At 36.5% G+C, this 23,645-nt stretch overlaps 2 protein-coding genes across 2 annotated transcripts; both read right to left on the reverse strand.

Moving 5' to 3' along the window:
- Positions 1-2,594: 2,594 nt before the first annotated feature.
- LOC106114240 (glutamyl aminopeptidase-like) lies at positions 2,595-7,311 on the reverse strand. Its single transcript, XM_013307363.1, has 7 exons — positions 7,179-7,311; positions 6,371-6,560; positions 5,379-5,505; positions 4,758-4,906; positions 4,176-4,262; positions 3,597-3,708; positions 2,595-2,956 (listed from the first exon to the last, which is right to left on the reverse strand). The coding sequence occupies exons 1-7, from the start codon at positions 7,306-7,308 to the stop codon at positions 2,828-2,830; spliced, it is 924 nt and encodes a 307-aa protein (XP_013162817.1). The 5' UTR covers positions 7,309-7,311; the 3' UTR covers positions 2,595-2,827.
- Positions 7,312-7,993: 682 nt separating this feature from the next.
- Positions 7,994-22,885, reverse strand: LOC106114000 (leucyl-cystinyl aminopeptidase). The gene is made up of 21 exons (XM_013307063.1): positions 22,781-22,885; positions 22,412-22,468; positions 20,062-20,208; positions 19,583-19,664; positions 19,047-19,177; positions 18,293-18,465; positions 17,572-17,678; positions 16,728-16,835; positions 16,056-16,128; positions 15,664-15,839; positions 14,381-14,460; positions 14,043-14,155; positions 13,532-13,689; positions 12,726-12,819; positions 11,333-11,439; positions 10,504-10,641; positions 9,922-10,025; positions 9,435-9,657; positions 9,037-9,125; positions 8,085-8,182; positions 7,994-7,999 (listed from the first exon to the last, which is right to left on the reverse strand). The coding sequence occupies exons 1-21, from the start codon at positions 22,842-22,844 to the stop codon at positions 7,994-7,996; spliced, it is 2,328 nt and encodes a 775-aa protein (XP_013162517.1). The 5' UTR covers positions 22,845-22,885.
- Between the last annotated feature and the right edge of the window lie 760 nt (positions 22,886-23,645).

The raw sequence follows: 23,645 nt of genomic DNA on the forward strand, positions 1-23,645 counted from the left end.
TTGACATGGACTTTGATTTAACTTAAACAAAACTTTAGGTTATGGCTTTATAAATTAACTAAAAATGAGTAACGATTACGTAACATATAAAATTAAGATTTTTGAACTTCTCTCTAATTCTTGTATAATAGCTTTGTAACTATGCTATTGTAATAGAAACATGACAAAAATTCTAGTAATGTTTTTAACCTTTGCAATGCTACTCTGGTCTTCAAGGTCCTGCCATAAATATTGGGAAAACACTGAGGCCGACGACAATTTGTTCATATTGATATCCACTCCCATACTATATTGATAATAATAATAATTGTTAAAATACCTAGATTTGGCTCACGAGGTTACCGCCATGTGGCGTATGAAATCGACTACCATTATTCCGATAGTCGTATCGCTAAATGGACTGATAGCGAAGAGTTTCGACCAACATCTCAAGAAGCTCTCGCTACACAGTTGGATTAAGTGCCCGATACAAAAAGCAGTTATCCAAGAAACCGCACGCATCGTGAGAAGGTTCCTGTCTCTGCAGCCCTCACCACTGGTTGTTTGACTCATAGGATTCTCATAGGACTCGTAACAATGTGTACTACAAATTTGTTATTTAGTTTCACTAGATTTTTTTTTATATTTGGCCACAATTTACCCAGAGTAAAGTACAGTGAAGGAAAATGTTTGTGTAAGTTTATTGTAAGCGGCCATTTGATGTAAGGAATTGCGTTGTGAGGATCAAGAAAAAGCCAATTTGTCATAATTTTCCTGCCAATCTCTGTTAAAGGTATAAAATTATAAATAAAATATATCAGGAAAGTTTATTATAAAAGCAAATACAAAATTGTTCTCACATAGACTTATTTACTACGTTATACAAAATCTATCAAGAACTAGACAAGATGGCGATATACACAAAATATACTATTTATGCGTCACTGACAGTACACCAGTTTATAATTTGCCTAGTCAAATCGCAGACTCGTAAAATTGCATATATAAAAAATTCAGAACGTGACGGCAATTTGTAAAGGTCATAAAGCTCATAAAGTGCCATCTTGCAAAGTGTAGAATACGTCAAATTATGAACCAATTCGTTCGATATGTAATTTACTGAGTCTGTACGTGCTTGGGCAAATTACAAACGGGCGGCGTATACGATTTGTCGGTGACATATGTATAAATTGAGTACAATCGTGTCACGTCAAAAATATGTAGTAAACTTTTAAATTTCCTATTTCTGGAATAAAAAATCGTGACATAAAAAAATTGTGAACGTCATCTGCCCGCAAAAGCGATAAAAAAATAAGGAAAACCGGACAACCAAGACGATAGTTAATTCTTCTATAAGTTCTTTTTTATGTGTGCTACTGCATAACTCCTCTCCTGGTGCTCCGATTTTGAATTTTTTTTTTGATCGAAAGGTTTTGCTTGCAGATGGGTCTCATTTTTTTTGAAGTTATTTTTCATTTCGTAACTAGATACTTTAGATTAAATTGGATTTTTTTTAAATGTACTACATAATTTTGACATTGAGTGTAGTTATTCTATAAGATAGAACGCGCGAGTTAAATATTTTAAACCCAATGACGCTTTTGATTCGTGTTTACATGGAACGTGGAACACCGCCAAATTACCTGATAGTACTTCTAGACATTATAAGTTAGAATCATTTGACGCAAGCGCACTTTGGTAACAAAGTCTTGTGTCAGATGTAGTGAGGGAACATAAACGTTGATATTTTAATAAGGCTAGTATTGCGATACACCGGCACTGCCGGATTTTCTTCCTAATGTTCTCAGTATGTTTCTTTTATATATTTTTGTGATTACTCGCGCGTACTAAATCATTTTTTTTATACAAAATTTACTAATTTAGATATATTAGGTTAATGATTTTTATAACAAGATATGAGAGTTATTGCTAATATGAATTAAAGTCGATAATATTTTAATTACTGTCATTTTTTGCTTACAAATGTCCATACATCGGACAAAGTCAAACTAAATTAATACGATCTACTAGCGCTCTTCTGTTAATAAAAAAAAAAGTGTAAAATTAACTAAAATAAAAAAAAACATTACTAATTGTCAATAATTATGACAAAAATAGTACTAATCGTGGGTTTCTGAATCCAAAACATCCGTTTAAAATACTGCGTCCGTTCGGAATAAAAAATAAAGTAGTCTATGTGTTCTTCCAGACTGCTCTATATCAGTGGTTTCCAAACTTATTTTGTCTACTGCCCACTTTGAGAATAATTATTTTTCACAAGTTGTTGAGAGTCGAGCTCATGGAGTCGTTGTCTAAGAGGCCTCCTAGCTAAATAAAATTACAAATCACCCCCCAGGCCTCTACACAACACCCCCATTTTCTTTCTGGGTCTCTTACCCTATTGAGACCTGCAGCGCACACAAAGGGGCGTTATCGCACACTTTGGGAAAGACTGGTTTAACCGTTTTGTAGATACCTTCAAACATCCATCCATCCAAACATTCGCATTTATATTAGTAAGAAGTAAGATTGTTGTTGTTGTTGAAAAAGTATGGAATGAGTGCGTGAAAGAGGATATGTGTAAGAAGGAGGTGGATACAGATATGACGGCTGACAGAGATGTATGGAGGAGTAGGGATTCCTCAGTAGGTATAAGGGCAGGTTGATAAAGTAAGATCGTTATCAGTGTTTTCTCAAAGTAAAGTTTTATACCGAGATTGTTTCAGAAACCCACGATAAGTAAATTAACGAGTCAATGATATTTATTGGCGATATAATGATTGAATCATTAAATTAGTTAGTGTTAATTCATATTTCAGTTGGTTCGCATTCAAAATGTTTTTTTTTCCTATCGCGTTCTAACAGATTTAAAATATCTGAGAAGATCTGAATCGGCGCGTGATACCCACGCCGCGTTCAATGCTATCGTATCCAGTGCTGCTGCAGCACCTCGTTCTTCACCAAATAACTCCTTAAACTAGAAAAATTACACTAGTCGTTATCAAGTTACCATAAGAATTGTACTTATAACACTCAGGGGAAGAATACGAAACGAATGAAACATCAATATTCCAAATCGGTTAAGCTGCAAGAGGTAACAATTAAATTTAAATATGTCGGTGTCAACAATCAACATCGGGCTACCAACTCGGCCTATTATGGGCATCGATAGATTTGATCGATAGATTACCTTTGGGCCTATTAACCAACTAATCAATCGGCCCAATGGGATTTTTTTATCCAAAACTCAATCGGCCCAATGAGATTTTTTATCTACAAGTCAATCGGCCGATCGGCGTACCGATCATCGGCCCAATGAGAAATAATTTTATTCTATTAAGAAAAAATCCCATTGGGCCGATTCATAGGTTAGTCAATCGGCCGATACACCAGCTTAGATGTATGCTATGCCCAACCATATAGGGCGCCTGGGAACAAAATGTGGCAATCCTGAAAATATTTAATCTGACAGGAGCACCTGGCCCGAGTTCTGATAAGATCTGTAAGAGGCTAGAAAGATGTGTTAGGATCGCGTCGAATAGACGCACTGTTCTATCTGAATAGGCATTGATAGTACACAGGCAGGTAGAAGGTGATGATGATGATGGGACACTCACCCTCCAGTAGTCAGTAGGATGATGCAGACAGCGGGCGGCGGCTTGCAACGCGCCGGGGGGCAGAGCACCAGCACGCGATATAACGCGCCACACACCTGCAGCACCTCGCCATCTAACCAACCCCACAACATTTAGTTTTTTTTTATAGAAGGAAGATCGATCTGGAAGGTAAAACCCTGGATCCCTGAAGGATGGCAAACGGGCGAGCATCTGAAATCGCTGAAATAGCGAAGTGACAGTTGCCCATAGACATACGCAATTGCTTATGCGTTGCCTACCTTTAATCGACGGAGGAGAGGATGCACAGAAAGAAAATATTTTCCCTATCCATGCATCCTCTCTTCCGGAAAGTCCACTTCCACTTCCCATCCTTTCCTTATAAGCAAAAGTGTGGGAAGGGAAAGAGGACTAAATTAGGTCTCCAGACACTCATCAGACTGTATTTGGAATTGCTTCCACTTGACGCCTGGCTTCTGTGTGGTCGTGGTATTTCACTGAGCGAGGACAATTCCTGCGAATATGTTAAAGCGGGTTCTACCACTGTTAACTACATTCCACGTGATATTTTCAAGTACTTACTTGCATGCTCCCGCGCAGAGTGCTGTCGCCCATGTCTTCCAGTCACGACCACGTTGCGCTTCGTTGGATAGCACAGTGAATGCAAACCTAAAGATATAATGGCTTATGTTATACTTAAATTATTGCTTGAGATTTATTATATGTGAATGTTTGGATGGATGGATGTTTGTTAGATTAGCTGCATAGATCTTACTGGAATTTAGCTTAGACGTAGAGTATAGTCTGGAAGAACAACCTAGGCTATAAGTTTTTGGCAACTATTTTTATAGAAATACTAGCCGTCAGCCGTCACGCCTGCGACTTCGATCGCGCGGATATAAAAAACGTAATTAGTATCCTGTGTTCTTCCAGTCTGTTACAACTATAATTTCAGTGAGATCTATGCAGCTGTTCTGGAGACACCTTAAAAAAATGTTCAGATGTATGTTTGTTTGAAGATATCTCCAGAACGGTTGAATGGATCTTGATGAAATTTGTCATACATATAGAACATAGTCTGGAAGAACACATAAGCAACTATTTTTTTTATATCTGCGCGGACGAAGTCGCAGGCAAGAGTTTACTTAACTTAGTGTATCTTACCTATAGAATAACCAATCATCATCAGGCGCGGAGAGTGCGGGTAACAATTTGGAAGCTCGTATAGAGTGAGAACTCTGAGAGAGAAGTTCTCTCCACACACGATGCCAGGCTTCAGCACCACGAGACCTCACCCCCGCCACTAACGCCGCCTTGACAAACAGTGGCGTTCTGAGACTTAAATGTCTGTATAATGTCATCCCTGTCATTATCTCTGACAAAACAGACATATGTTTTGAATGGAAATTCTGGTATCAGAAACCCACAGTTAGTGGAACCCGACTTTTACCTTTATGACAATCGGGAGAAGAATACGAATCGGATGACACCTCATTTGTCAAAATCTGTTCACTCGTTTAAGATACAGGATGTTACAAAAAAATTTACATAAAAATAAAACGTGTTCAAAATATGTCGATAATTATAAAGAGAAAAGATTTGTTTGTCTGTTTGTATTGATAGATAAACATATATACGTAAAAAACATAACTCTTCATTCTAAATCATGTAAATTAATTCAAATTCCACACATTTAGCTATTTTATGAATTAAAATAGCTAATATTAAAAAAAGCATTTTGCAAGAAATGTTTGTTTAAAACGTGTAATAATACAAAACACTTACTTCTTGATATATTTCAGGTATAGTCTGATTGTGTTCAAACCAGGCATCGAAAAGATCTAACGCTAGGTTAGTTACGTTCTCATTCTCCCACTCCACTCCTGCCATGAGTAGAGCTCCACTCAACCAACTGAGAAATAAAACTCAAATAGAACACCTTGGAATATATACAAAAGACTGCTGTATTTTCTGAATTAACTTGACACTTATTCTTTATAGATAAAAACTAATATAATAGTAGAACGCCGATTAACCGAATCGCCAATTATCCCAATCGCCAATTATTAGAATCGCCGATTATCCCAAACGCCAATTATTAGAATCGCCGACTATCCCAATCGCCAATTATCCTAATCGCCAATTATGCCAATCGCCAAATATCCCAATCGCCAAATATCCGAATCGGTCCGGTCGGTTAATACTTTGTATTATAGGGTTGCAACTTTGATCGAGTTCAAGTGAACATTATTGTTGAAATGTGTTTGTTAAACTTAATAAAGTTTATTCTATCAGTTCGTTTTCCTTAATTATAAGTCTATGTATGATTATCCGAATCGGCCCAAGTCCCAAATAATTCGTATAATCGGCGTTTTACTGTATATACTAATATCCTAATTGTAAATCTTCATGGATAGTGGCTGTGATAAATAAACCTTGCTATTATTTTAGTATAGCTATATGAATTAGTAGAACCTAAATTTAAAAATGATAAGATTTCAAATTTACATATGTACATTTATCCGACGTTACGGTAAAGGAAAACATCGTGATGCTGCACAAATCTGATAAAGTCAAAGATATGTGTCAAGTCAACCCGCACTTGATCTGCGTGGTTGACTATGACCTAGTCACCCCTTAGGGTAGGCTCAGAGCCCCTCAGTGGGGACGTATAGTGAGCTGATGATGATGAGAATATCCGAGAGAAAAATTGTACGCGGAGATTTGGCTTCGCTGAATGGAGATCCCTAGTCTCTGCCTACCCTGTATTAACTTACAGTTGGTCCTCACTCAATGCAGCAGCTTCAATCTGTTGTTGTGTGTACACCTGTACATCAGGATGCAACTGACTGAGCAATCTGTTGAGATGTGGTGCTGATGCTGAGAGACGCAGGAGTTCCTTCCACCAGGATAGATGGGTGAGCACCACTCGCCATGGTGCCCAGTGATGCTCGGTGCTAAGACGGGCTGTTAAGTTAAGGATTTCTTACTAATATTATAAATGCGAATGTTAAGATGCGAAGGTATAATAGCTACAGAACTGCTGCATGGATCTTGATGAAATTTGTCATAGATGTAGAACATAGTCTGGAAGAACACATAGGCTACTTTTTAAGTATTTTATTTAATTCAGGGCGGATGGAGTCGCGGGCAAAAGCTAGTACACATAAAAACCTTAAAAAAAAAAACATATTCTGATCAAAGTGAATGTTCCTACGCAAGTTGTAACACGAAAATGCATAGATTTTTTTATCTTATACACCAAAAGTTATCATTTTTAGAGTTCCCGTCCCTCTAAAGGATAAAAATGAAACCCTTATAGGATCACATTGTCCGTGCGTCTATCAAGACCATTTTTTTTTATTAAAAAATTACCTATTGCGTGGAACAATTCAATTAGCAAAGAAGGTAAGAAGGCATCTGCTTGAAGTTAAAGGCGCAGAAAAATCCGACAGTGCCGGTGTATCGCAACACTAGCCTTATTAAAATATCAACGTTTATGTCTCCTCACTACATATGATACAAGACTTTGTTACGAAAGTGCGCGTCAAATGATTCTATCTAAAAATGTCTGAAAGTACTTACCAGCAGCAGCCATTGCTCTACTAGCAGGTAACCTGCCAGCTCTGCTCAATATAAACGCATCATCTAACAAAAGAGCTCTCTCAGCTGGCATCCCATTATCGTATAATTCTGCTGCGCGTTGTGCTAACATTTCTGGACTCTAGAAGATAAAGCCCACGTTCTATACGGCTGATAAAAGGTTATATGTGGCTAGAAAGGTAGCAGCTGATGGAGATGTATGGAGGAGTACATGTACATGTAGGGATAAGCAGGTTGATGACGGCTGATAAAAGGTTAAGATTTTATGGATTTTGGGAGATGAAACATTTTTATACACAAGGCGGGTAAAAGGTTAAGATTTTATGGATTTTGGGAGATGAAACATTTTTATTCACATGGCGGGTAAAAGGTTAAGATTTTATGGATTTTGGGAGATGAAACATTTTTATTCACATGGCGGGTAAAAGGTTAAGATTTTATGGATTTTGGGAGATGAAACATTTTTATACACATGGCGGGTAAAAGGTTAAGATTTGAGATGGCAACTTTAGTCCAACAAATCAATTGTTACAATTTTAATAATGATATTGTTTATATGAGCAGAATCTTACTAATATTACAAATGCGAATGTTTGGATGGATGTTTGTTTAAAAACATATCTAGAACAGCTGAACGGATCGCGCTTAAATTTGGCATAGATGTAGAGCATACGGTGAAACAACACATAGGCTTACTAATTACGTTTTATCTTCAATCCCCAGAGACGGAACCGCGGACAACAGCTAGTACTTAATAAAAACAGTAGAATGGGAAACTGGAAATATATTTCTATATCCTAGTTCTATCATTATAAGGAAGTAGATTAAGTTACAATAGTAAATTTTACAAGGATTTATTATATTATATTAAAAAAAATGATGACAAACCTCTCCTTCAGCATGATCTTGTGGAGCGACTCTATACAGCCCTCTCGCTCCAACATTATATCTCACCCATTTGTGTTTACCCAAATCGGGTATTAACACTGTAATTAATAGAGTTAAATGTTTAGTTGATGTAGTATTACGTGGTGTAGGATATTTAATGATGTTAGATAGATAAAAATATATTTATGTATAAGTATCCAGTTCCAGGACATGTTATGAGGAGGGATGATGATATAAGCAAAAAAGTAATGAGATTGAATGTGGATGGCTACAAGGGTAGGGGAAGACCAAAAAAGTATGGAATGTGTGAAAGAGGATATGCGTAGGAAGGGGGTAGACTCGGATATGACGATTGATAGAGATGTATGGAGGAGTACATGTGCCGACCCTCAATAGGGATAAGGGCAGGTTGATGATGATGAATAAGGATCCAGTTTGATAGTTGTGTATTTATATATACATTCCAATATTAAAAAGATGAAATACTAAACTGATATAAAAACGGCTAAACACTGACGTATATACGTCCGGTGTCGGCACCGACTAGTTTCGAGTGAGTACCACTGATTCCGATGGGCTCGAAACTAGTCGGTGCCACCGGACGTATATACGTGAGTGTTTATCCGTTTTTATATCAGTTTAGTATAATGTCTAACGAAAGTTTGAATAATTTAAGATGAAATTCTGTATGTTTAATGGACTTTATCTATATAATATTATGACAATTGCTTAAATTTACTACGTTTTTTTACTACGGACAGTGACGCCAGCGACGTCTGTCGTCGTTCGATGGGTCAGCAGAACCTTTCTCATGTTGCTGCCGACTGGAATGTACATTGAACCATCGCGTGTTACCTACGTTATTATAGTCATTTTGAAGATTGAAATGCACCATGAACCTTCTGCAAGCGGCAACCAAACTCCACCGTAATATATATTTTTATTAACTTACTTTCAGTTTCGTTCATCCATATGAGATGTGTGATATTTTCTACCCAACGTGAGATTCGATGGATTTTCGTATCATTATTTACTTCATACCTAAAAGAAAAATGTCATACTAAAAGTAAATAAGAGTGACAATGGCTCAGATGTTAAGCAGTTGACTCTGCAGGTCCTGTGTTCGGATCCCGGTATGTAGCAATGTGTTTTTACATATGTACATTTATCCTATAGAGTGAAGGAAAACATCGTGATGCTGCACATATCTGACAAAGTCAAATGTGTGAAGTCTTGCACTGGACCAGTATTCACTATCACATACTATCACTTAGGGTAGACTCTACCCTCAGTGGAGTATAATGACCTGATGATAGTTTTTTTTTAATTTTTTTTAGAAGAATACTTTACCAAGTTCCATTATGTATGCTTTCAGTGGTATTCTTCCATATTCTTGTTATATTTTCTTCTTCATCGTTCTCTAATGGTCCCACTGAGAATGTAACTGGGATAACCCATTTGGGTAAAGGAGGGGGTTTTGTTGTTTTTATTGTTGTACGTTTTGTTGTTGTTGTTGGTTGTTGTGTTGTTGTTGTTGCGTTTATATCTTCTTCTATTATTTCCGTGTAGTTTTCTGCATGTTAGAGATATTTATGTTTTTTTTTGTTATTTGCTTAACAGCTGCTAATTTTAAAACAATTATTAACTTAATCTTACTAATATTATAAATGCGAATGTTTGTATGTTTGTTAGAAGATATCTTCAGAACTCCTGTATGGATCTACATAAAATTTGTCATACATATAGAACATAAGTCTGTTGTCTGTCTGTTGAACATAGTCTGTTTAGGTTCAATTTATGTTAAATCTATTTACATAAGAGCCTTTTGTTAGCTTACCAGGCTCGTAGAATAATTCGTCTAGATCAGCTCTCAAATCCATAGTGAGGAGGCTGTTAATCATCACAGGCTCAGGATCAGGTGGTTCAGCGGTCATCACAAATCTATTACCAAATGAAATGGAATAATGATAAAATATAAATCTACCCTAAGGGTCATCCTTAGTGATCTATTAGCGACTAGTAAATGTAGAATTCTGTTACCAAGGGCGTCCCCTAAAGTAGTAGATTTGTTACACTCCAACTTAAACTAAATAAAAATGGCTAAACTCATGAATAGGGTCGGCACATCTTACTAATATTATAAATGCGAATGTTAAGATGGATGTGAAGTGGATGGATGGGTGTTTGAAGATATCTCTAGAACGGCTGAACGGATCTCGATTAAATTTGACATAAGTATAGAACATCTGAAAGAACACATAGGCTACACTAATTAAGTTTTTTTATATATCCACGCAGACGGAGTCGCGGGCTGTCGCTAGTAAGCAATAATTTGAAATAATGCGAGATTGGTTACCGCTGTGTTTTACTGTTGCAATGTAAACCAACGGTAAGATAAGGTTTATACAAGGTAACTTACCTTTCTTGTCTTATGATGACATCAGGTCCGGATATCCTTGCGGATAGTAATGGATACCCGGCTTTGTCACACCAGCCGTCCCAAGCGTGGGCCGGTGTGTCATCTGTACCGTTCCTCTGTAACGCACGCCAGAGGTCTCTGGAATAGCAAATTAGATGTAAGTGGCTCAGGGGTCAAGCACTTGACTTGCAATCTGCAGGTCCTGAGTTCGAATCCCGTCATGTATCGATGTGTTTGTTTTTACATATGTACATTTATCCTATGTTGTTACGGTGAAGGAAATCGTGATGCTGCACATATCTGAGAAGTAATTCAAAGATATGTGTGAAGTCAACCCGCACTTGGCCACCTTGGTTGACTATAGCCTAGTCACCCTAGGGGCTCCGAGCCCTAAGGTAGGTACCCTAAGGTAGGCTCCGAGTGGGGACGTATAGTGAGCTGTTGATATTATAAATGCAAATATTTAGATGGATGGATGATAGAGAGTATCTCCAGAACAGCTCAACGGATCTTGATGATATTTTTCATACATATAGAACATTTTTTTATATCTGAAATCGCTGAAATAGCGAAGTGACCGTTGCCCATAGACATACGCAATTGCATGCGTTGTCTACCTTTAATCGACGGAGAAGGTGCACAGAAAGTAAATATTTTCTCTACCCATACATCTCATCCGGAAAGTCCACTTCCACTTCCCATCCTTTCCTTATAAGAAAAAGTGTGGGAAGGGAAAGATGACTAAATTACATATAGAACATAGTCTGGAAGAACACATAGACTAAATAAGATTTTTTTACACAAAATAGTTAAAACAGGCTAGATATACCTAGCGTCGGTGCTTGAGAAGCGGTGATCTCTTAGCAGCCTTGATAAAGCCGCGCGTCCCGCAGCTTCCCCAGCCGCCTCTATAGCCATGCTCACTATGGCCGCACCCTATTTTTAGATATAAGAATCATTTGTCGCCAAGTCATGTGTGAGATGTAGTGAGGGGACATAAACGTTGATATTTTAATAAGGCTAGTGTTGCGATACACCGGCATTGTATCGGATTTTCTTCCTAAGGGAACGTATCCATACTACGTGACCCGTTTAAGGGGGGGGGAGGGGGGAGGGGAGTCTTTAAAAGTCTACGGTCAGTCACAGGAGCGGGGGTTGGCTCAGATTTTAGTCACGTAGTTGTTAGTTGTTTTTTTTTCATAATACATAATTCACTAGTAATTAAGGTATGCATGCAGTCTTATGCTATAAAGAAGAGTATGAGCCAAATTATTTCTGTTTTCAATTTTTACCTGTGATATGATTAAAAATCATAATTATGAATTACTACGGTAAAAAGGGGGGAGGTCTTGGCATCTACGAGTGTTCACCGAGGTGAGGGAAGGGTCGAAAAAAGTAAAAAAATCACGTAGTATGGATATGTTCCCTAACAATATATAATTTTAAACCAAAAAAACTTACTGTACTAAGTGAAAAAATACGAATCGAATAACACTTAAAACATCAGTAAAATTGACTCATTAAAATAAAATAATATCCCTTTTTAATGGAATCATTAAAATAGCAGAAATTAACAGAATAGTAAATACACTTAAGTTTGTAAACTGAAACTTACTAATATTATAAATGCGAATGTTTAGATGTATGTTAGAAGGTATCTTCAGAACAGCTGAATGGATCTTGATTAAATTTGACATAGTTGTTAAACATAGTAATAAGAGAAGTTTTTTTTTATATCACAAGGTGGCAAGCGAGCGAGCAACTTGAAATCGCTGAAATAACGAAGTGATTGCCCATAGACATACGCAATTGCATATGCGTTGCCTACCTACGTTGGACAGAGTCGCGGGCAATAGCTAGTAAAAACATTATATAGATTTTTTTTTATATCATAAGATGGCAAACAAGCGAGCGGCCACCCGAAATCGCTGAAATAGCGAAGTGACCGTTGCGCATAGACATACGCAATTGCATATGCGTTGCTTTTAATCGACGGAGGAGAGGATGCACAGAAAGAAAATATTTTCCCTTCCCATGCATCCTCTCATCCGGAAAGTCCACTTCCACTTCCCATCCTTTCCTTATAAGAAAAGGGTGGGAAGGGAGAGAGGACTAAATTAGGCCTCCGGGACACACACTCATCAGACGAAACGCAGAATTTCTTCCACTTCACGCCTGTTTTCTGTGTGATATTAGATTTTTGTATAAAATATCGCTTGTACCTTGTGTAGTGATAATTCTTCAGCCGAGGATTCTATATCGGCTCGTTCTAGTCTTGGATTTGCAACCGCACGTACGGAATAGCTTGAATCCAATCTGTATTTTATATCGTATGTTATCTTACTAATATTATAAATGCGAATGGATGGATGGATGTAAGAATGTATCTCCATAACGGTTGTATGGATCTTGATGAAATTTGTCATAGATGTAGAACATAGTCTGGAAGAACATATAGACTACTTTTTATTCCATGGTCACAGTTACAGACCACAGGACAGTAAAATAAAATCTTATTAACATAATAAATGCGAATGTTTAGATGGATGGATGTTAGAAGGTCCCTCTAGAACAGCTGCATGGATCTTGATTAAATTTATCATACATATAGAACATAGTTTGGAAGAACACATAGACTACTTATCATGTTTTTTTTATTTCCGTGTGGACAAAATCTCGAATAAAATATAGAAGAGGTATATTTGTTTGGCTTGTTGAGACAAAGAAATTATTACAGCCAAATAATATATAGTCTTATAGGGTCTAAAGTTAATAATAACATAAATGCGAATGTTTAGATGTATGTTAGATGATATCTCCAGAACGACTCAATAGATCTTGATGAAATTTGTCATACATATAGAACATAGTCTGGAAGAACACATAGACAGCTAGGAGAGGTATACTTATTAGCTTGCTGAGACATAGAAATAAAAAAAATTCTAATACGAGTCCAGACTTTTTTTATAAGTTACATACAACCTGAAGTAGTTAAATTAACCTTAATATGTGTTTATAGGAGACTTACCTAAGTGCAGGTAACACGTGGTCTAGCAGTAATGCGTCCTCTTCTCTCTCAGCTGTCGCGTCACTTAGCGGTGTTGCTTTCTCGCTCAGTACTGACGTGAGAGCTTCCATCAGCCACTGAGAACTCCACCAACGTGGAGACACAAGCCCACCGAACCACTGACAAATCGCAATCATCATCAGCTCAACTCCCCACTGAGAGTCTACTCTAAGTGAGACTATGTGATAGTGAATGATCATCAGCTCACTATACGTCTCCACTGAGGAGCTCGGAGCCTATCCTAAGTTAAGGGTGACACATATCTTTGACTTTTTCAGATATGTGCAGCATCACGATATTTTCCTTCACCGTAAGAAGTAGTGGTTGACTATGGCCTAATCACCCTTAACTTAGGGTAGGCTCCGAGCTCCTCGGTGAGGACGTATAGTGAACTGATGATGATGAGACGGATTTAAAAACTTAAAAAAAGGAATTCAAAACTGGCCTTTTCAGAAACTCACGATAAACTTACTTGTTGCGCTATTAATTTGGCGATTACTTTTGTGTCCGTAAGTGTGATTGGATCGAGAATAATCAAACCCCATCCCTCTGAATAGGGGTTGCTTCCATCAACCACTACTATATCTGTAAATCAGGAAAAATTTTACTAATATTATAAATGCGAATGTTTACATGTTAGAAGATATCTCCAGAACAGCTGTATGGATCTTGATGAAATTTGTCATACATATAGAACATAGTCTGGAAGAACACATAGACTACTTATTATGTTTTTTTGTTAATTCTGCACAGACGGAGTCGCAGACGAGAGCTAGTACACAATAATATGACTATCTGTAAAATACTTACCAAATTTAGGTAATGGATATGAAGTGTTTAGTTCATATGCAAATAGTTGAATAGTTCTCTGTACCCATTCCAGTAGAGGTCTATAACAAGAATCAAAAGAAATCAAATAACAATCAAGACTTTAGTTCCCGTATAAACTTATAAACTCAAGTATAAACTTACAAACTCAAGTATAAACTTACAAACTCAAGTATAAACTTACAAACTCGAGTATAAACTTACAAACTCAAGTATAAACTTACAAACTCAAGTATAAACTTAAGTATAAACTTATAAACTCAAGTATAAACTTATAAACTCAAGTATAAACTTACAAACTCAAGTATAAACTTACAAACTCAAGTATAAACTTACAAACTCGAGTATAAACTTACAAACTCAAGTATAAACTTATAAACTCAAGTATAAACTTATAAACTCAAGTATAAACTTATAAACTCAAGTATAAACTTACAAACTCAAGTATAAACTTACAAAATCGAGTATAAACTTACAAACTCGAGTATAAACTTACAAACTCAAGTATAAACTTACAAACTCGAGTATAAACTTACAAACTCAAGTATAAGCTTACAAACTCAAGTATAAGCTTACAAACGGAGGGTCGGCACATGTACTCCTACATACATCTCTATCAGCCGTCATATCTGAATCCATTCTTACACATATCCTCTTTCACACATTTCTTTGGTTTTCCTCTACTTTTATAGCAAATTCAATCTCATTACTTTTTTGTTTATATCATCATCCTTCTACATAACATGTCCAAACCACGCTAATCTTTTACTCCTCAATTTCTCCATCACTGGCGCTACTTTAAACTTTCTCTAATATACACATTCTTAACTTTTTTTACATCATAAGATGGCAAACGAGCGAGCGGTCACATAAAATCGCTGAAATAGCGAAGTGACCGTTGCCCATAGACATACGCAATTACATATGAGTTGCCTGCCTTTAATCGACGGAGGAGAGGATGCACAGAAAGAAAATATTTTCCCTTCCCATACATCTCATCCGGAAAGTCCTCTTCCACTTTCCATTCTTTCCTTATAAGAAAAAAGGAAGGGAGAGAGGACTAAATTAGGCCTCCGGGACGCACACTCATCAGACTGTAGTTGGAATAGCTTCGCACTTGAGGCGTGTCTTCTGTGTGGTCGTGGTATTTCACTGAGCGAGGACAATTCCTGCGAAAATGTTAAAGCGGGCTCTACCCTTTCTTGCCACACCACATATCCATCTTAGTATTTCAGATTTAAAGCGTATAATACTAATATATTTACCCGGATTCATCCAATATTGTTTCCTGATCACTATATAAGCTTATTTCAGTGGGTACATCTTCTGAATCCATGTTTTCAGTGACATTGATTGGTGCAGCACGTCGCTGCAGCCGACATACGGCTAGTGATATCATATGCGGTGATATTGGTGGTGACTGAGCAAATTCATCTTGTAACTGTTGGAGTTAAGAAGACCCAATAGCATAATGGGTAAGGGTAAAGATATCTAATCACGTGGAAGGTTCGAATCCTGCTATGATTATTGTCGTAAGTATATAGCTTAATTGGAATCAGAAACATACATAAATTTATAAAAAGCTAGTAATATTTTTTTTTTAAGTTTATTTCTAAGTTTTTAAGACTAAATATTAAACTAATAGAATATTACTCACCAATCTATGCCCAAGATAGAAGCCCGCCTCTTCCGTTGCAACTATAGGCATATTTGTCAAGGAAACGTGAAATCTGCAAAATTTAAAATTAGAAAAAACATTTTTAAAAACAATCTTTAAACTACGTTATAATTAATTAAAAAAACTAAAAAAAAGATGATCAAGACGATTTAAACGAGTTGTGTTATGAAGTTGTCATGAGGATGTAGAAGCTGCATCATCGGATCAGCTCCGTGTCATCATAATATTGTATTGTCACGTGATTTAGACATTTATCTAACAATTCAAGCGTTTCTGGCTTAGAGGTTAGTCAGTTGACTCGTCTGCAGGTCTTGAGTTCGAATCCCGTCATGTAGCAATGTGTTACATATGTACATTTATCGTACGTTGTTACGGTGAAGGAAAACATCGTGATGCTGCACATATCTGGGAAAGTCAAATGTGTGAAGTCTTGCACTGGATCAGCATAGTCTCACTGAGGGTAGATTCTACCCTCAGTGGGGACTCAGAGCTGATGTATGTAACATTTCTACTCAATCTGTAACACGCAAGCGACAAGTTGACCTTACATTTGTAACAAACATCAAGACATGACAAACTAAATAAAAACTTGTCATATATAAAGCTTTTTTTTAAATTTTAATAGTAATTTTAGTAATTAGTTATAAATACCTGTCTCTAACAATAGTAAGTTTGAACGTAGCTCTCAAATGAGGTTCGTCTAAACATGGGAAAGCTGAACGAGCGTGCGTCAACCAAAAACGTGAAACAGCACATCGTCTGAAATAAATATTATTTAGATAAAGTAAAATAAAAATAACTAATTAATTGTTAATTAAAAAGCTTATTTTTTTTAATATCATTAAAAAAATAAACTTAAAATTGTAATTATTAAATTTTAGTAAACTTTCATGACACTTTATTATAAACTAATTAAAAACGACTATACACAAATCAGTCCGTTGGGGGTCCATAAATTACATGAGGTGTTTAAGGGGGGGTCGAGTCAAATCTCATCTAATCTTACGTTAGAGAGGGGGGGTCTCGGAAAATATCATGCAATTTTTTTTTTACTTTTTTTTTACAATAACAATCCAAAGCTTTTACGTAAGAAACTCACATTTTGTAAAAATCTCACGTGAGATTGGGGTTGGGGGTTGAATAAAATCTCACGACATCTCACCAAGGGGGAGGGAGTTGCGGAAAATAAAAAAAAAACCTCACGTAATTTATGCACCCCCCCTTGTCGGCATCGACTAGTTTTAGTTTTTAATTAGTTTATTATTAAACTATACGTAAATAGCCGTTTATATTGTTTTATGAACTTTTAAATCTTACTAATATTATAAATGTGAATGTTTAGATGTATGTTAGAAGATATCTCCAGAACGACTCAACAGATCTGGATGAAATTTGGCATACATATAGAACATACTCTGGAAGAACACGTGGGCTACTAATTATGTCTTTTTTACGGACGTAGTCGAGGACAAGAGCTAGTATAAAAAAAAATTACCGTCTATGTGTTCCTGTTAGAAAGAAACCTCTTTGTTTATCACCTTTACCTAATTTGGTGATGAAACGAAGACTCAAAGTGTAATTATACTTCCGACGAAGTTTCTCCTTTAAGAAAAAGATAAAAAGTTGTAGATGATACGAAGCAGGGCTTAACACGTTAGCTGCCATGTCGGATTTTATGACCGACAAGCTAATGTTTCAATCAGGTAGTGTCGGACTATGTGTCCGACAAGCCATACTTCCATTTAACACCTCGCTGTTGCTTTTAGTCGAATTGTTCTATTTAGCATGATCCACAAGGCCCCATGAAGGTTATAATCAGCGGGCCAATTTTTTTTGTTTATTTTTTTTTCGTTTTCGTTAATTTAAAAAAAATGCGACTGATTTAAAGTCGGTTTCTGATACCAAATTTTCTGTATAAAACATATCTTTATCCCTGTCTTTCATAAAACAGAGATATGTTTTAAACTGGGTTTTTAGTCTCAGAAACCTGCGGTAAGGCTGTAATATATAAAATCTATTGGCTAAATCTTACTAATATTATAAATGGAAAAGTTTTGATGGATGGATGGATGTTAGAAGGTATCTCCGGAACGGCTCAACGGATCTTTATGAAATTTGGTATACATAGTCTGGAAGAACACATAGGCTACTTATTAAAGTTTTTTCTTTAATTCGCGGACGGAATCGCGAGAGACGGCTAGTCAGTAAATACTTACTTTAAACTCAATATAAGTCTGATCAGCGGGTGGATAGTCCAAAGTCTTCACTATTTTCGGTCCTAAGGAGCCTCCACTTTTGAATAGTGCCCGTTCTGTTACATTCATATCTCGTACGTTAAGTACCAAGAAGCCTGTATCACGATCCACTCTAAAGTCTATGGATACTTCACCTGTTATAATAAAGAGCAAAACATGATGCAAGTACAGTCAGCTACATTAATATGTATACAATAACAACGATTCAAATTCTATACGCTTTTGGTTGCAAAATTACATATGAATACCTTCGGATATGCTTCCGATCTTACACGGTTCTTGATGATACGTGCATTTGTATTTTTGAGATTGACGGTCTATGCAAATTTTTAGTTTTGTAAATCTTACTAATATTATAAATGCGAATGTTTAGATGGATGGATGCAACAGTGGCATGGATCTCGGTGACATTTGGTATAGATGTAAAACATAACCTGGAAGAACATATATGCTACTGAGTTTTTTAATTCATCGCTGAAGGCGTCGCAGGCGACGGCTGCATTCATATTTATGCAGCTGACTGTATATTTCCAGTGAGGAATGTTCGTGTGGAAGGATTTATACTGTTAGGAAGAAAATCTGACACAGTGCTGATATATCGGCGCAACACTAGACTTAAAATATCAACATTTATGTCCCCTCACTAATCAATCTGACACATGATTTGGTAACGAGAGCCAAAGGATTTTAACTAATAATGTCTGAAAATACTTACCACGTAATTCCCCAGTCGTTAGATTAGGGTGTAACCAGAGGCTGTAGTGTTTCGGTATCATGAATGTAGGAAGACGAGCACCACGCCAAGGGAAGACTGCACCATTAGATGCTATTCTATCCTTGTAATCACTGTATTCAAAATAATCATCATCAGCTCACTTTACTCCACTGAGGGTCTCATCTACCCTAAGTGAGGCTATGTGATAGTGAATGCTGGTCCAGTGCAAGACTTCACACATTTGACTTTCTCAGATATGTTCAGCATCACGATTTCCTTCACCGTAAGAAAACCCACCCAAATAATGACACCTCACTTGTCAAAATCTGTCCACTCGTTTACTATACAGGGTGTTACAATGAAAAATATTTTTTTGCAATCTTTAACTTGGTTTTATAATAATCATCATCAGCTCACTATACTCCAATGAGGGTCTCAGAGTCTACCCTAAGTGAGACTATGTGATTGTAAATGCTGGTCCAGTGCAGGACTCCACACATATTTTTGAATTCTATCAAATTTAAAATAATACTTACTTATTAGTAGAAGATACGCTGGTTTCCAGTTCTGTAGGTACTTGCCCTGGTATAAGAGGGCTGCCTCCAGCACACGGACAGTCTGTTGATTTAAAAATATATTTTTAATCTGTGTTGTTCAGCATTGTATAGCAACTTGACAGTAAAGACTGAATACTGAAATAATGGTACATAAAGCTGGAGAAAGATAAAAATATATGGACACCTACAAAGAGTCAGTTAAAGATGTAAACAGTATGAAGAGCCTTTTAGTTGAAGGTGTAGACGTCCTGACGTGGTCATAGGTTCGAATCCCATTCGAGTATTGTGAACCAAATTATATGATTTAAAAAAATGGCTACACAAAATTATACTCAATCCGATGTCGGCACTGACTAGTTTCGCGCCCTAATCAGCCGTTTTTATTAAGTTTATAATGACTTACTAAAGTTTAAAGATTTTAATATACTAATTTTTATTTTAAAAAAGGTCTATCTTACCTGGTTGAGGACTCGCATATACTACGAGTAATGCGGTAGCGAATATTGCTGTGAAGACCAAAGCGGTGAGACATAGCGCTTTACGCTGCGAGCATACCGCGACAGGCGCATCTCCTAGTTCCCTCGCCTCTCTCGCTTTGTCCGTATCTGGGTATAGATTGTCAATTTGGTCTGAATTATACAAAAGTTGTATGTGACAGTAGACCTCTGGTCGCTTAGCTGTTCGTAAACCGCTGTTACGGCCACAAAACGAATTGGCCCGTATCGCCCGGTGAAATACCACAACCATACAGAAGACAGGCGTTAAGTGGAAGCAATTCCGCGTTTCGTCTGATGAGTGTGCGTCCCGGAGGCCTAATTTAGTCCTCTTTTCCTTCCCACCTTTATTCTTATAAGGAATGAATGGTAAGTGGAAGTGCTTTTCCGGATGAGAGGATACATGGGTAATCATTATCTTTCTGTGCATCCTCTCCTTCGCGGATTAAAGGTAGGCAATGCATATGCGTATGTCTATAAGCAACGGTAGCTTCGCTATTTAAGCGATTACAAGTGTCCGCTCGCTCTTTTGCCACCTTATGATATAAAGAACACTGTTCCATGTATCGGTAAATCAGTTATGCATAAGTTCTAAAGTTCAAGATACATAGACTTGAAGCGTTCTGCTGCAGCTCATGGCTCATCGCGATGTACTATAATTATGTGAATCGACGAACCATGAACTTCTTGGTGATAAGTTACCAGGTTGATAAGCAAACCATAACTCTGTCCAGGTACAAATTTACTGTACCCAGATCAGCTTCACACATGTGGATCGTGAGTTAAACTCTAGGTCATCAATTCTAGTTGAGTTATCAATGACTAGCTCCGATTCACTCATTCATCCTTGACATCTAGAAATGGGTAGGAAATATTGGTAGGAAAATAAACGTCGAAAACCTAATATGGGTTAAGTGTTAAAAAAAGACAACACCCCTCAAGTATGGCTAGTTTGTTTGTATCTAACACGTCTCAAATGTGAAGAACACTTGTTACTAACCTTGGACTCGTTTGAAAATGCTTACAAGGTTTAAGTTAAGACTCGAATCTTTTGAACAGAACTCTTCAGTTGGATACACGAACTAGAAAGTGTTTTTTTGTGACTGATTGACACTGTTTGCCTTGAGGAGGCATTTACAGCTTTACCGGGCTTGAGGTGGCCGTGTGCAGATGACACTTAGCCTAAACCTCGTATAAGAGTAACTAAGCTCGAGGGCTCCCTCAGGAACCTCGGCTCGGGCCGTTACTTCGTTATTATTACCTGATTGGGAAGAAAGCACTTCATATCAAGGACATTTTATAGGTATGTTTGACGTACGAGTAACAATACTGCGTTTTAAAATGACTCCAACGCCATCTATTAACAGCTTTAAGATTCTTTATTACTACTTAACTTCATGGCTATATTAATCTGTTTTTATATTTGGATATGAACTATAGTTTGGATTGCATAGACTATTAACTTAGTTTATTTTTAAATATACGCAGTTGAAGTCCCGAGCTAGTACTAAATCGAACGAACGTAATCCTGTTGTGTGACTCTGATCTGATGACGACTACTGGACTGAAGAAGAAGTCATCATCATCATCTCTAACTCTACGCGACGCGAAAACGGTAAAAACGTTTTAACGCATCGGTGGTAACGAACGAAGTCCTAGGTTAGTACTAAGAAGTTTGAAGAACCTTCACGGAGGTGTAATTTACAAAGTAATTCAAACGCACACGATCCTTTCCCCTATTTTTCTCATTTACCGCTTTAATGAGGTACTCATTCCAGCTCACGCCTCTGTCTCACGTATGTTAGTACAGTCAGCATAAAAAATGCGATTTACTTTTATAATATGATAACATTTCAACACGTAAAAGAGTATTGCTTGGACTACAATTATTATATATTAGTTGTCGCACGCGACTCCGTCCGCGTCGAATGGAAAAAAAAACTTAATTAGTTTCCGGCAATTATGCGAATTTTTCTCACCTTTTAAGGAAGGTCCCTAGACCTCCACGTACATTTTAAGGCCCAAGATAAGATAAATCCGTTCAGACGTTCTCAATTTTTAGCGAGACTAACGAACAGCAATTGCTTTTTATATATCTAGATTAATAAAATTGGTGTGTCTGTATGTTATATCCATAAAATCATATTTCGTGAACATGATTGCTTTACTTATAAAGAAAAAACAATTTCGAAACTGTTTGTCTGTGTCTCCGCAACGATTGGTCCGATTTTTTTTTACTTTGACGTAAAGGTTAAGTTAATTTTATTTCTTAAAAATAAATGTTTTTAGTTTATATAAATTGTATTTAACTCACCCGCAAGAAAAGCCACGTCATCCAAATCTTGATCCACCATGTTTCGCCAAGCGGCGGCTAGAAATAAAATCAATTTTTAACATTTGAATGATAATTAAAAGGAATCTTCATTCACAATATATAAAGTAGTCATTGTTAGAAATAATTTGTCGTAGTACGTTTTTATCAAAGTAAGAGTTAAACATAATTTGCGAACGATACGTAGCGAAAAGGACAGAAAAATAATGTTTTTGGCAGAATTTAAATTTTCGTATAAAAGATATCGTCATCCCTGTCATTATATTTGATAAAACCGAGATAACAATACAATTTAAACCGTGATTTTGTGTTAGAAACTCACAGATAATGAAAGAATTGGTTGATTTTTACCTTTCGCCGAACCGTTTCTATCGGCTTTATATTTGCCGATGGGCTCCATCTGTATGCCGTCCATTTCACACCAACCACGGCATCACGAAGATTTACTGAAAACAAATCAACTTTATACGTAAACGAATAAATAATTGTTAAATGTACAGTGGGTAAGGATAAAATGACAGTTTAAAAAAAACATTTTGCCGCCATTACACCAATAGATAAAAGTTTTTGTTAATTCAGCCAAATAGTTAAGTATCAAAAAAATAAAAATAAATAGATAGAGTAGAGATAAAATAAAATAAAATAACATTTTAAACGCGTCAAAAGACAAAAACTTTTATAATGAAATATAAATTTAATATTATTATAAAACGTTTTCCCTCCTTTACATAAAAGGCAAAAGCTTTTGTTACATTCAGCCACTCGTTCACAAACGTATGCCCCTCTAAAGGGTGTTGGCATGCACCGTTCATTTAAACCCTTTGTTATCCTTTTTTTTTGCTTTTTACAACTGTGAAATGCACATTAGGTTGGCAAAATGTTTCGTAAAATTTTAATAAAAATTACGCGTATTTCGAAAGATCGAAAGAAAATTCATTGTTATTAATTTTGTAATTTAATCATACTTATTCTATGTGCAAAATAAAATGTTTTAGAAAGTGCATCTGATAAATCTTTGAAATAATCGAATTTTGCACCCTTGTCATTGCTTGTGAGGGTACCTTGCAACCCCTGCAACCCTCATAAAGAGGGGTAAGAGTCAGAATAATATAACCACGATTTGCAACGTGTTGGAAAAAAATGTTGCTACATTTTTTTGATTTTGTTGAAATAGTACGTTCAGATATATAATTACTAAAAACTACTAAATTAGTAG

The sequence above is a fragment of the Papilio xuthus genome, unplaced genomic scaffold, assembly GCF_000836235.2.
Source record: "Papilio xuthus unplaced genomic scaffold, Pxut_1.1 DF829673.1, whole genome shotgun sequence".
In the NCBI taxonomy this organism is placed as follows: domain Eukaryota; kingdom Metazoa; phylum Arthropoda; class Insecta; order Lepidoptera; family Papilionidae; genus Papilio; species Papilio xuthus.

Coding starts and splice junctions, on each gene's coding strand:
- LOC106114240 (XM_013307363.1), bottom strand. CDS start 7,308: ATGTTAGCACAACGCGCAGCAGAATTATACGATAATGGGATGCCAGCT. Junction 4,907..5,378: donor TACCTGAAATATATCAAGAA/GTAAGTGTTTTG, acceptor CTGTTTGTCAAG/GCGGCGTTAGTGGCGGGGGT. Junction 3,709..4,175: donor CTCTGCGCGGGAGCATGCAA/GTAAGTACTTGA, acceptor GGGGTTGGTTAG/ATGGCGAGGTGCTGCAGGTG.
- LOC106114000 (XM_013307063.1), bottom strand. CDS start 22,844: ATGGACGGCATACAGATGGAGCCCATCGGCAAATATAAAGCCGATAGA. Junction 19,665..20,061: donor ATATGCGAGTCCTCAACCAG/GTAAGATAGACC, acceptor TTAAATCAACAG/ACTGTCCGTGTGCTGGAGGC. Junction 16,836..17,571: donor CTAACAGGAACACATAGACG/GTAATTTTTTTT, acceptor TATTTATTTCAG/ACGATGTGCTGTTTCACGTT.